Source organism: Rattus norvegicus, chromosome 8 (genome assembly GCF_036323735.1).
Source record: "Rattus norvegicus strain BN/NHsdMcwi chromosome 8, GRCr8, whole genome shotgun sequence".
In the NCBI taxonomy this organism is placed as follows: Eukaryota; Metazoa; Chordata; class Mammalia; order Rodentia; family Muridae; genus Rattus; species Rattus norvegicus.
This window is the reverse complement of record NC_086026.1, coordinates 115,807,933-115,822,071: the sequence shown is the minus strand read 5'-3', so window position 1 is coordinate 115,822,071 and position 14,139 is coordinate 115,807,933. Positions and strand designations below refer to the sequence as shown.

At 51.5% G+C, this 14,139-nt stretch overlaps 2 protein-coding genes across 9 annotated transcripts in view; both read right to left on the bottom strand.

Annotated features, from left to right (window-relative positions):
- Rpl29 (ribosomal protein L29) overlaps nt 1–14,139 on the bottom strand; it is an 893,235-nt gene that overhangs the window by 127,606 nt on the left and 751,490 nt on the right. The window lies entirely within an intron of this gene.
- The window catches only part of Poc1a (POC1 centriolar protein A), a 68,478-nt gene that overhangs the window by 47,741 nt on the left and 6,598 nt on the right, over nt 1–14,139 (bottom strand). For 6 of the 7 annotated variants that reach the window (XM_039081983.2, XM_039081982.2, NM_001109296.2 and 3 more), the window contains 2 exons: nt 13,164–13,279; nt 5,955–6,088 (listed from right to left, as the gene is read on the bottom strand). In XM_039081983.2, coding sequence (XP_038937911.1) covers nt 5,955–6,088; nt 13,164–13,279 — 250 coding nt within the window. Of the gene's footprint in view, nt 1–5,954; nt 6,089–10,964; nt 11,152–13,163; nt 13,280–14,139 lie in introns of all 7 variants that reach the window. The other variant, XR_010054017.1, reaches the window with a different exon arrangement.

The window sequence follows — 14,139 nt, the reverse complement described above, 5'->3', positions numbered from 1 at the left end:
AGAGATGTGGTGACTAGGAGGCCAGCGGACTTTTGGTGTGGGTGCTCTGGCCTCTGACCCTGTGCTGAAATTCAGTCCAGCCTATCAGGTGTTGATAAATCGAAGTGGTGACCCACAGGGACATTACAACTCTGTGTAGGAGGTGCTACCCAGGAACAGCAAGTCTCTCTCTCAACCCAGGACTCTGCTCCCAGTTCTCCACTCTGGGTTGCTAGAAGGCAAAAGGTCTGGCCCACTCTAGGTTTCTTAAGCTACCACTCCCTGTCTACATGGCCCCTTACACTTCCCAGAGGAGTCCAACCAATCCCAAGTAGACCCTGCTGACTACCAGCATACTCAGAAACGAAGTGATTGGAACATGACTAAGTGCACTTGAGACACGGGGTGAAGAGACACGTTCCAGAATCTCATTTCCATTGCTGAAGCTCCAGGGGCTGCCCAAGCACCAAAGATTCCTCTTTCTCCTCCAGTTCCCCAAGCCCAGCCTAGAACCTGGCATGGTCCACATGCCCAGAACACATTTGTGGGTCCCTCAGGAGCCCACCGAGGACAGCTAGCAGCCTCTGTCCAATGCAAACGTTCCCACCCACACTAGGGCAGGCGCCTGTGCTCACCGGATGGCGTGCAGCTTAGTCTCTCCACAGTAACAGTCTGCAGTAACACGCATACAAGTGCACAGCCACTAATACCAGATTTAACTCTCTGCCCACGCCCACCCACGATCCTCTCCCAAATAGCTCCAGGGGATTTAAACCGAAATGAGCGTGGCTCAAGACTACGCTTCAGAAAACACAGAAAAATAAATCTGTATTTCTAGCATCTTGTCCCCACACTTGCCACACGGATCTGTGAGGGACCTGCTCAGGGCACGAAGCTTTAAATGACAGCTGCGGTTAGTGGGAAAGCCCTTCCCTCTCCTGCTGGTGTTCCCTGATGTAAAATGAGGGGGCACACCACTCTCAATTCCCTAAATCTGCACTGACTGGAGACACAAGCTGGGAATTCTTCCTTCCTGCTTCAGTCACCATCGAGGCAGACCCCCAAGCTTCAGACCCAGAGCAGGCCCCTCTCTGGAGCTGACCTGATCCAGTGAATGAAACAGCGACAGTGTCCACTCAGGCTTGCATCTAGAGCCTTGTAGACAGGCCACTGCCTCCCGCCATTGCTGAGAGGCTCCAAGCTAAGGCAGAGCGAGAAAGGTCCAGGGCTCAGGCAAGTCCAAGTCAGCGAAGAACTCATCCAGCTGTCTGGCCTGTCAGCCATGTCACCCCAGTGTTCCCAAAGGACCTCAGAAGAGCCAGCCACACACGCCCCAGGTGCAGGCAAGCAACGTAGACTGTAAAATGGACTACGGGAATCTGAGCTCCAAAGCCAGGTCCACAGGACAACACCAGCAATCTTTATGCCTACAATAAACTTACCAATTTCTATCCCTCTGATGGTTCAAATGTTTTTGTTCTTCTAAAAATTCATGTTAAAATCTAGTCCCAAAGCAGTGAGGGTTCTAAAGTGTGGTCTTAGAGAAATCAGGTGGTCAGGCTATGCCTTATAAATGGACAGAGGGGACAGGGGACTTAGCTTTTTTGCCCACTTAATCTCTGCCAAGTGAGGTAGAACATGTGACCCTGGCCTCCTCCCCAGAAGGAGGTGGTGTGGAGGTACCACCTCGAAAGCCGAGAATAGCAACAACCCTCACCAAGGCCAGCACCTTGACTTTGGGCCTCCCAGGCTCAGAGCGTGAGGAAACAACTTCTATCTTCATCGATTGCCCAACTAGGGAATTTTTTTATTTATAGCTGTTGTTTTAAGGCAATAGCTCACTATGTAGTTCAGGTTGTCCTTGAACTCATAAACCTTCTGGCTTAGAGTCCTCAATCCTGGGACGCTACAGTATGCTACCATGCCTGGAGGTATGGTATTAAGGCATTTGTTATAACAAACAAGACGTGGAGCTAGGCAATCCTGCTTACCCTGCAGTAAGCCCTCAGCTCACTCCACACAGTGAAAGCCCCGTAACCCACAGAGGAAGTCTTTAGCTCAACAGACTCAGTCCTTATCCCAAAATGAGGCTCTCCTACACAGAGCAAATTCCTCATCCGAGAGTGAGCCCCTCAACTCAGAGTGAGCCTTTAGCTCAACAAAGTGAGCCACTCATGCAAAACTAAGTCCATTGCCCCACATTGTGAGACTCTATTCTCACAGTGGGGGTCCTTTACCCTACATCAAACCCCTTGCTGCACACAGAATGCCCTTCAAGTGGGCCACTGGGAAGTCTGGTCCATCATACACCAGAGAATGACCAGACTGCCACACGGTCAGACTCCTTGGCTAATATCTGCTTCCACATTTGCACACAGGTCCAATCTAAGAAACCCAAAACCGACTGAGTTAACTTTGAGCTCGTTCTGGTGCTTGGCAAGTTACTTCATGCTAATGCCCTTGTGTCCAAGGAGACGATGGGAAGACGGACTGAGGCAGCTGCGGCCTCAACCCAGATAAGAAAGTCACCCAAAGCATTGCAGCCCTGGCCCTTCCTCCTCCTATGTGGGACCCTCCCTACAGTCTCCCCAAAAGGTTTGCTTAGGCCTTGCCCTGACAGAACATGGAAGCACAGCTCTCTAGCATGCACAGCCCCTCCCTCCTGGTCAAGGGCTATTTCCTGGTATGACTGAGGCTGACCTCCCGCAGGCCCCACCCTCAGCCATGCTGGTCCTCTTCCCTCAGGTGGAAATGGAAGCAGAAGGAAGTTGCTTTCTCTCTCAATGGACATCCTTGTGACAGCGGTCTGGGGATTATGCCTGGGGACTGCCACACAGTGAGAGCCCCATAACCCATAGTTGTCCTCCCGAGTTTAGCCTAGTTTCATGGGGTATCCTTCCCACTAGGCCAGAACAGGGTTACACAACAATAAAGTAGGGATACAGCTACCATGAGACTTGTTGGCATCTTAACCAGATCAGTGATGCAGAGCCAAGGGTAAGAACCACAATGCAAATGTCAAAACCATGTGATAGGCAAGTGGGTGCGGCAGAAACTGTGCCGTGAGCGGCTGTCCTGAGAAGCTCGTGAGGCTCTCTCAGTGTCACCTGTCCTCAGAAGTGCTTCCAAATCTGCCACACTGCTTATCAGCAGGGCGGAACCGCTTGCCAGCCCTAGAGCTCCTAAGCTGCATAAAGCTGGGTGTGGGGTAACAGCTGCGCTTCATCTCCCACCATGTCACTGCCCCCTGGAACAGGATGTGAAAGCTTAAGGCACCAGAGCCCACCTGCACTTCTCTGGAAGATCAAGGCAGGAATGGATTTCCCAGGTGGAGTAGTACTTGGGACTGGGAACTGGTGGTCTAGAGCCTCTTGTGATGTGACTACCAGCAAATCCTCTCTCAGCCAGAAGAGTACAGAGAACTTCCTGCAGCTGAGCCAAACCTGTTTGGTAGCAGCTGACAAACTCTCAAGTCACAGATAGCCCAGACTAACCTCCAAGCATGGAGTAGATCAGACCATTCTTGACCATAGTTCTCCATATGCACAGAATTCCTCCAGCTGGTGGGCTTTTTAACCAACGACCCAGATAGTCAAGGCCGTTCTCCTCTTCAGGAAGCTGACACTGAACCTCCAAACAGGGCAGAGCCAGGAGGGGGAGCTGGACTGGGCTGGGATAAATAAGGCCCAAGCAGCCCTTGTTAGGTCGCAAACCATCACAAAGCGGACTGAGAAGCCAGCATTCCTCGGTTACCAAGTATGGCTGGGCTGCCCTTCCCTATATAATCCAGCCGTTTGATTACCAATCCTTTTTGTCTGCCCTTTACTCTCTTGGCTCTCCTCTCCTCTCCCTCTTCACATGGCCTGGCTTAGGGATCATGTTCACTCTGGCCTCTCCGAGATGTGTATGCCTCAGGCTATGATCTCTCTTTTATCTACAATAAGCCTTCTCCCCTACCACACATATGAGCAGTCGTGGCCTTCCTTTTCTCCCTTCAGCCCTGACCTCACATTCACTGCCTTGCCCTAACCCTGGCATTCAACTTCTCAAACCAGAAACCACTTCTACATTAGTAAGCACCCAAGAGAAAGCTCACACAGCCACCCTCTGCTGAGAGGACGAGGAAACCAGGTGTGGAGAACAGCACTGAGCGGCCACCACCAGCTGGGAGTGCACAGGGGTCTTGAAGAGGAAGTAGGTAGACTAAAAATAAGTGTCTCTAGAAAGGGCAGGAATCCTGGGAAACCTGGGCATGGAGCAGGGCCAGACAATCCCTCACTTCCTGGCCAGTTTGCAGAACTCTGAAGAAGCCAAGCCTAGGATACCCTGGGCCTGCAGTACCACAACAGAGGACTGGGCATCATAGACCTCAAGAAGAGAAACCCGTAAAACCTGTGACAAACAGCCCTGTCTCTGTGTTGGCTGGGGAACTTAGAGGATGAATAGAGAGAAATACATGGACTTCTATTCTGACTATCACCTCCATCTGAGCTACACCATAGGAGACAGGCAGGTCTGCCCACTCTTACCCAACCCTTTGAGTTTTCTAAGGCTCAGCCTGCCCATTTTTAGTTCCTTAGCTCCTCTGCCTTAAGTGCTGAAAGCACCAGAGCATAGGACCACGACATTCATTTTGTCTCCCTCCTGTGTGACCCAGTGGGCAGGGAGCAGATGACAGACGGATGCAGGGAGAACCATGTCAACAGGTTTGCCTTTGTGTGCTGCATAATGCACCAGAACACTGGACCCTCAGAGAAAGAGGGAAAATCAGGGCCATCATTTGATATGCACCTGCTTACGTGCTGCTTCTGAGGAGTGCTTTTGTTTTGCCCATGGGAAGCAGGAGAGGTGACATTCACGGGCTCTCCTGTTCCAAGACCCACACTGGTTACACGTGAGTCTAAGCAATGGCTTGCAGTCACTACACTCCAGGCCACTGCACATTGTACCTGGCTGTGGTGGCCCAAGGAAGACAGGGCCTTCAGCTCCTCAACACAGCGAAGACAGGCCTCACCACTACACTGGGTGACAAGCAGTTTTCAGGGCCCAAGAAAGAAGAAAAGGCTATGTCCTCACCTCTGAGCCATGGCTAAAAGACTCCATGTAACCTAACAGCAGATAACAGGTCTCCAAAACCGCTCAGAAGCCTTAGGCCAGATCCTCCACACCTCGCTCCAGGGCCCCCATAGCCCTTGAGGACTTGACCTACTCTTTATCCTGCCTTCCTCCAGCTCACAGATGGAGTAAAGGACAAACTTAAAATCCCTGGACCCGACTTGCACGCAGTGACGATGTTCCAACAGACGATACTTTGGTGACTGATCCGTTTAGCAGAAGACAGCTACAGCACAACTCCCTGGTAGGGGAACGGTTGAGGCCTGGCCCCGGGCTAACAGCCAGTGAGAGCTGCAAGCAGACCTATTCCCATAGATGACTGCAGGAGCCATACACTAGCCACCACCCACCAGAGTTCAGAGGGCTAACGTTCTTTGAAGCTGCTCAGGTAGAAAACTTCTGCTCCCTTGATTCAATGCCAGAAGTCCTTAAACAAACATGCAGATTCCCTCTCTTGCCCCAACCTCGGAAAACATATCTTTGTCTCTGAGGTCATGGGACATCAGTGTGTCCCAGAACACCATTGGTGACTAAGGTTCCAGGACACTACTCAATCACCAGACCAAGGAGCTCTTTAGGAACTGAGTCCATTCAGCCCACACCTCCCCCACCTCAGTTCCCTACTTCTTCCTCAGGCACACCAAGTTCAACCCCAGCAATCAACTGAGGTCACAAAAAAGGCCGGTTGGCTCCTGCTGGTGCCAGGCCTATCTCTGTGTCTCACTCCATTGTCCAGGCTGAGATGGAACCACGGTTGACTCCAAGGGAATGCCCCTCAGATGAATCCCCTTAGGTGAAACCTAGCCCCGCACCTACATCAAAGCTGTGCTTCTGCCCCACGCCACACCAATGCCCCTCACCTGGTGCCCATGGAGCGTGTAGAGCAGCCGGCCCTCCATCAGGTCCAGGATCTTCAGGGTCGAGTCACTGGAGGCTGTGATGAGGTAGTTTCCCGATGGGTGGAAGGAGAGGGCATTCACGGCTGCGCTGTGTACTGGAGAAAAGATGGCCATCAGGTACTGGCTGAGAGGCCCCCAGAATACAGCCAGAGCCTGAGACAGGTGAAAAGGGTCAACAGCACTTCAGCATCGGCCTCAGGGGACCGGGCTAGGATGGCCATTGATGAGCAAGGTAAGGAACCCCCATGGATTTCCCAGGAGAGTGGCACAATCTATGGATGGGGACCAAAGGCAGGCACTGGAAGACACAAGGAAGAGAGACATACAGCAAGTGAAAGGATCAAATGACCCTTCACCTTGTCCCACAATGCTCAGCAGAAAGCTGGAAGAGAAGAGGACACGTACACACAATATGCTGTCCTCTAGGAGGGGACCTGTATGGGGACAAGCAAGCAGAAGATGCAGAGATTTTCAGGAGCCAGAGGGGCCTGGGCCCCCATCACTAGCCTGCTTTGTGATCCCAAACCATCACTCTGATTGAACTGAGCAGTTTCTCTGCCGGCACCATAGCAATGCTGGGGCTGGCATGCGGATGCTACCAGTGCATCTCAAACTGAACCCTCTGCCCTAGTGCCAGCATGGGTATCCCTATCCTCTGGCCCCTGTGTCCTTCTCCTCTACCCATTCAAGACTCCTTTCCCACCAAACCAACCAACTATTCTGGTGTCCCTTACTCTCCAAGAATCTCCATCTTCTCAACTTTGGTGGTTTACCCATCTGTGGAGACTTTGTACCTCCTGTTCCCAATGGGTCTAGAAGCCTCTTGCCCTGTCTGTGATCACAAAGCAAACCCCCCTAGGAAGCTTGCTCAGCTCCCTTCCAAAACACCACAAGCCTCACACCAGCCCACTCTACTCACTCCTGGGTGTCTCATGGCATCACAACCTTTATCAGACAGAGACTAACAAGCACAGTCCCTCACCATTAGCTTGGTGTCTCCCACCAAGCGGAACTCAGAAAATGGAGAGGAGGGCTGGAGAGATGGCTCAGCGGTTAAGAGCACCCGACTGCTCTTCCAGAGGTCATGAGTTCAATTCCCAGCAACCACATGGTGGCTCACAACCATCTGTAAAGAGATCTGATGCCCCCTTCTGGTGTATCTGGAGACAGCTACAGTGTACTTATATATAATAAATAAAATAAATCTTAAAAAAAAAAAAAAAAAGAAAGAAAAAAAAAGAAAATGGAGAGGAAGCAGTTACTTATGATGGATGTTCAGAAGCCCCGAGGGCTACACAGCCCTTCCTTGAGGTTAAGGGTATGTTGTGTATGGAGCTAGAGAAACAGGTAGACCCATGCGGTCAGGAGCAACATCATAGCTAACGCATGGACCTGCTTGTTAAAGGCTGCAAAGGTAAGACCCAGTGTCTTCCTAGTCACTACCACTGATCTAGTGGAGAAACAGTGGAGCTGAGGTCACCATGATCCTGAGGTAGGCATCACCACACATAGAGACAAGATCAAAACCAGGCTTTCACCTGGGCTCTGAGAGCATTCAGGAGCCTCCGAGGCCCTTAGCAGAGCCCACAAGGATTACAAGGAGCCTTTTAGATGCGAGCCGCATTGGTGTATGAATGCGGGGAGTATGCAGACATGTTCCCAGGAACACTTAGGGAGACAGCCAAGGCTTTATGTAACCTGATATTTATATCTGAGCAACACGTTCCAATGACAACTCCAGGAAGCAGCATGGAAAAGATCTCAAGGTTTCTACAGCCCACTCCTGGAGACAGAATAGAGACCCCTCCGCCTGCCCTGGAGTGAAGGCCACCCTGACCCCTGATCCACCTAAGACAAAGCAGCAGAGGCACAGCCAGTGGCAGAAAGGTGGAGCACAGTAAGACATGCTCAGGGAGCCCTGGGCTTCCCCAGAACCACCAAGACAGCAGTCTATGTAGACACAAAACTATGTACTCCATCACTATCTGAGAAAGAAAACTGTCCCCAAAGGAAAGAAACAGAAGCCCCACTCTGTTACAAATGCCAGGGTTCTACAGCCACTGACCCCCGAGGAGGGCTGAGCCTGACATCAGGCTCAAGGGACATCCAGACATAGAACCCACCCCCACTATCCCCATTTGCTCTCCTGCCTTGACTGCTGGCCACAGTCTCCTCCACTCTGCTTCTGCTGAGGTAGTAGGCAGGATCCATCTATTCCAACCCCAAAAGCCATCACTGCATAATATTCTCTCAAATGCCCACAAAGGGGTGAGCCTCTCCTCACAGCCAACGAAGGGATGAGCCTCTCGTCACAATGCCTTGAGCAGTGACTGTCCAAGAACAACCTCCTTTTTATGACGTCCTGAGCTGTCCAAGTCGCCTTAGCTTTATGGCAGATATCAGGGACAACACAGATTATCATTTGGTAGCTGTGTGCTCCTAGCTGTGATCTAGAGTGGGAACTGTAACTTGTGTCAGAGACGCTCAGCAGCACACTGCTCTAGGTCAACCAAGAGCCAGTGGGGTCCTGTAGCCCCTGCCCCTAAACACCAGGAAATGGCTACAGCTTATGGGCAGCAGAGAACCTGGAGAGAGACTTAAGTACACACAATCCTTTCCACGGACACTATTTTGTGTACAGGAAGAAGCCTTTGGCAAACCTGAGCCTGCTAGAGTCCAGGGATACCAAGGGACCCAGATAAAGCCTGGTGCCTGGGAGGATGGATTCTCTGAGATAGATAGTGCTGGGGTTGAGCTCCTTTTCCACATCCTGTCACAAAGGGGTCTGCTCACTTCCAAGGACCAACATGCTCCTCATGATGCTAACTCGTATTCCTGTGGCTCTGGGTCTCCAAGGAATGCTGAATATACCTAAATGTATCCTGACACTAGCAGCAAGGACCCTTAAGTCACCTTAAGCAAGGTCACATAAATGGCCACTTTGGGATGGTAGGAGACAGTGAAGAAGGTTAGCCAGCATTGCTCCTGACTAATACATTAAGTCCCATCACCCCAAATAGGACCAGAGAAATAACAACCTGACAACCTAAGTTTAATCTCTGAGTCCCACATGACAGAAAGAGAACCAACTTCCCAAAGTTGTCTTATGACCTCCACAAGTATGCCATGGCACATTCACATGTGTGTACATGCAACGTGCACACACATATGCACTCACTCTAAACAAACAAACATTTAAATCAATTAATGTAATTAAAAAAATTAGAACACCAAATAAAAGGCTCAGTATCTTGCTAGCTGCAAAGTCATTTAAAAGCCCTCCATGATGCTCTGGAGAGATAGCCCAACAGTTAAGAATGTGTACTGCTGGGGTTGGGGATTTAGCTCAGTTGTAGAGCGCTTGCCTACCAAGCACAAGGCCCTGGGTTCGGTCCTCAGCTCTGGAAAAAAAAAAAAAAAAAAAAAAAAGAATGTGTACTGCTTATAACTATAACTCAGGTAACCTATAACTCAGGTCTTATAGAGGACCTGAGTTTAGTTCCTAACATCTGGGGATCCAGTATCCTATTCTACCTCTGCAGACACACACACACACACGCACACACGCACACACACACACACGCACACATGCACACACACACTTTAAAAAAAAAATCAAAAAACAAAACAGAGCAAAAAGGCCTTCGTAATGAGACTGGGGTATATAGCTTGGTGAAAGCCATGCTTGATGTCCTAGGTTCAATTCCTAGTACCACATTAAAAGAGATGGCTCAGTGGTCACAAGCACTCATTGCTCTTCTGATGAACCCTGATTCAAGTCATGGTTCACACCCTTATGGCTGCTCATGACAATATAACTCCAGTCTTAGGAGGCCCAGTGCTCTCTTCTGGCCTCTTTGGGTATTGTACATGTTTGACAAAACACTCATACCTACAAAAATGAATACAATTAAGCAAAGACCCCTTGGGTAGGATGGAGGTACACAGATGTTCTCAGGAGCCAGTGACCAGAGAACTCAAAGACTTAGCAACTCAAGTTTCTGGAAATGACCAAGCCAAGCCTCCTGACAACTTGTCAAGAAAACCCATCTCTCCCAGGAGCTTTGTAAATAAAACACTAGAGTGCGTAGGACTCAGCGTGGGAACAGTGGGCAGACTCCCAGACCCTTCCTACTGAAGAGCTAGATTTGGCTCTCAGTTGTGTGGCTCTAGGCAAGCCTCACGTTACCTGAGGATGAAGCGGGGAGAGGCCATGCCTTGCTGGTCACCCAGGCCTGTGCCTGGATCATGGGCCTGCACATGTTCGCAAACCACAAAGCACATTCTGGATTTCAGGGATGGCGGGGGCTGCTGCTCAGATGTTTGAACAGTCTTAACGTGGGCTCTGAGCATATGGTGCTTAACCCACCTCCACGGGAACTGGCACTATCAGGGCTCCACCAGCCCATCGGCTCCTCGCTGAATTAGGAAATCAGAACTGCTCCTTGCAGTGAGAGGCAGGAGCCAAGAAACACCTTGCCGGGGAGGACACTCAGCCCACCTTAGACCAACAGCACTGGCTACATGCTGTAACTCACAGCTGAAGCAAGCTTTACTCCAACAGCCGAGGCGAGGACAGAAGCATGAGCGCGGGGTGCTGGGTACTCACTGCAAGCACTAACCACACTCTCTCAGAGCCCACCAGCCTCTTATCCCGCACCACCGCGGGAGACATTGAACTTTGTATCCTTAGATCTCTCACCTGGGTTTCTTAGGAATCTGGAACAGAGGAGAGATCAGAGGTTTGCTACCACAACGGTGCTGAGAGCTTCCAAACAGACCCATGGGTGCACTGAAGAGGGTGACCCTCCCTGGCAGAGTTTTAGCCAAGTTCTCTGTGAAGGCCTTTGACTTGAGCAGACCTAGCCAGAGGTACAGTATCGGAAAGTAGAGTGAGCTGTAACCCCCTCCCACTCCCGGAAGGTGATCCCCAAAGCTGAGAGGTGAGTTTGCTCTCGTGTGAACACCTACCAGGTGCCACAGCCTTGGGCAGGAAGCTCAGGAGGAAGCCGGCTGTGTTTATAGGCTGCACAAAGTCCCCACAAGGCTCCGACACACAGCAGGACAGCCGAGAAATATGACCCTGCAGCCTTGCTGAGGAGTTCCATCCCAAGAGGCAAAGAAGCAGCAAACTCCCACTGAAAGCTTTCAGAGGAACCTGTGGGTTGCAAGCACTCCCGTCCACTCGGAACTTGGCCTTGATGCTCACCCAAGGCCCTCCTGGCCCTGCTAGCCCTGAGCTGCACTTCTGCCCACTCCCTTGAAACCCACAGTCCTCTCCCTACCTCCTCTGAACTCTTCCACCTCCTGCCAGCCCCCTCCTGAGATCTCATTCTCCTCTGGACTCTGCCCTCCCCAGCTGTCTCATGGGTCTCATGGCTGCTGTGGAGTCCTTTCCTCTTTAGTGGTCCTCCAGCTCCAGCCATAATGGTTCAGAATATGGCAGTGGCCCTTCTTTCTCATGTCCCAGATCCCAAGGCCCAGGTGGCCCCTCCACCAGCACGGCATCAGCTTCCGCCTCTACTCGTTCTACATAAGCAGCCCTTGGCCTAACCACTCTGATTCATTCTACACTGAGCATGGAAATCCGTGCACCAATGACCAGGGTCTATCAACCACACATCATAGCAGAATCTCTCTCAACACTTGTCTTCTCAAATGTCCCTCCTCCATTTGCTCCTCGAGTGTCACGCCCCAGAGTTACCAGTCACTAGGATTTGGGACCTTAGGTTTAAAGGTGGCATTCAAAGATCTTCCAATGGATACATGCTGCTAGAACTCAAGAATCTATCAGGGAGACTCTTCCAGAGACAGCTAGAAATCCTCTTTCCCAGTGTAGGGTTGTGTGGCACAAACCACACCAAGCGCTATACCGTAATACCCCTACATACTCTCTCAGCAGATTATCACCTCATGGGCAAGGGTCACAGAACACAGGAGCCTGCGCTCCTGGCCACTGCACTCCCTGGTCCCTTTCCTGTCTCATCTCTCCCTGCCCAGACTCTCCTTGCTCTGCCACCTTCACCAGTCAACATGGAGACAGCGCCCAGTCTCCAGCCCTAGCCTTTAACTCGGGCCTGGGCCAGGACAGAAACCAAGCCTCTGAGTCTAAAGAGGGTGGACGTGCACCTGACTGCTCTGCTCTGGAAGCCTCTGAAAGCACAGCAGCGGGAGGTGCCTTGGCTCTGACTAGGAAAGGCCTGGTTCTGGTGGCTAAGCCTGCCACCTGCTGGTGGCACCGTGGACTGTATGTCTCTACAAGTGACTGATGACTCCTGCTGAACACTTGGGGCCAGCAGCAACAGCATCTTTGTCACTGTAGCCATGTTGTGCCAGCCACTCTTCCCTCTTAACAAGAGGTAAGTCAAGCCCTGGCTTGCCACCTGTAAGATGAACCCCATCACTGTCCCAAGAGCTCAGAGGAGTCACTGACCCACCACCTAGTGTCACACAGCTGAGAATGCTGAAGCTGGCTACAGAATCCACACTCCACTCTGTCCTGTCCCGAACCAGGAACTTCTCCCAGTTCCTGGATTCCTCAGCTCGGCAGCCCAAGAAAGTGCTGCTTTCCAATGTCTGAGAAGCAACCACAGAAGTCTTACGGGAATATTGGGGTAGAGAGTGCTAAAGACTGAACTCCAGACCCAATGTCAACTCCCGCTGCTCTGTATCCACAGGTGACAGTTAAAGAAGGGGCCATAGGCCTAGGCCTGGCACCAGGGCTGGCCCTCAGCTAAAGCAACCTTCTACGTGTTTCATGGCTGTAGGAAGACCTGTGGAAGGTAACATGAGGCCAAGGTCCCACCAACCTCTATGCAGCCCATCTCCTTGGCCCTGGGAAGTCACCTCCGTCACAGGGAGAGATGAGTAGTATAGCGCTCTCAAGGAGCAGGCCTCAGAAACAGTCCTAGCCAGAAACTCACCAAAGACTCGGCAGCTACAGCGTGTGTGAGACTCTGCTATAGCAGGGCACCACCTGACCAACGTTCCAAGCCAAGATGACTACCACACCAACTATTCATCCTGGTGGACCCAACAGCCGCAGGAATCCTCCCAGCTCGGGGCTGTCTTTGGGCCTATTTAAGCAGCGCAGTAATGAAGCAGATGCCCAGCCCTCACACCGTCTCAGCAGTGGCGGCTTGTGGGCTTGCGACACTGCTCGACACTCACACTGATAGTGCTGCACCAGCCGGTGAGTCCGAGTATCCCACACCTTCACCGTGTTGTCCATGCCAGCAGCAGCAATGCAGGTCCCACTGGGGTGGAAGTCCACGTAGGTGACAAAGCTGGAGAGAGAACAGTCACATACTGTAAGAGTTCTTCCCTGGATAGGACGCACCCAAAGCGCCCTTTCCCTGTGTGTCTGGTCACACAGGTCCCTCAACCTGGAACATGCTTCTTTACCAGGTAGCCAGGAGACACCAAAAAGCAGCTGACAACAGTGACCAGCAGTGACATAAAGTAGACTTATCAGGAACCATGTTCCTCCCTCCTTCCCCTCCTCTTCTGTCTTTAAGTTTGTTTTTTTTGTTTTGTTTTGTTTTGTTTTTTCAGAGCTGGGGACCGAACTCAGGGCCTTGCGCTTGCTAGGCAAGCGCTCTACCACTGAGCTAAATCCCAACCCCATTGTCTTTAAGTTTTTTTTGAGACAACACCTCCATATTCAGTATGTCGCCCGGCCGACCTTCCTACCTCCCTTCCTCAGGACTAAGATTACAAGTGTGTGTAACCACATCCAGCCCCCGGCTGATTTTTAAATACAAGTGGAGATAGCTATCTTCAGACCAGCAGGTCAGCCAAGGTGCTCTGGGGTCCTTCTGCCAGGGCTAGCTCCAAGGCAGGTCCCACCAACTGAGCTGTGGGTGGGAAGGTCTGGCAGTGCTACAAGGGCTGCTCGCCCATCTGTCTCTGGAAGACCAGTCAAGAGCCTCCAGTGCACATGCATAAATACTCAGGCACTCTGGAGGGATCCCTGCCATGCGGTGGGAGAGGCCCAGCTTAAGGCATGAGGAGTGAAGCGGCAGTCTGCTTAGACAGTAGAAAAGCTCAGAGGCCCCGCCTACTCTGCCTGAGTAATGCGGCATAGGACGAAGAGCCAATACCAGCTACGAGAACCGAGGCTTTCATTCATAAATCATCACCATGG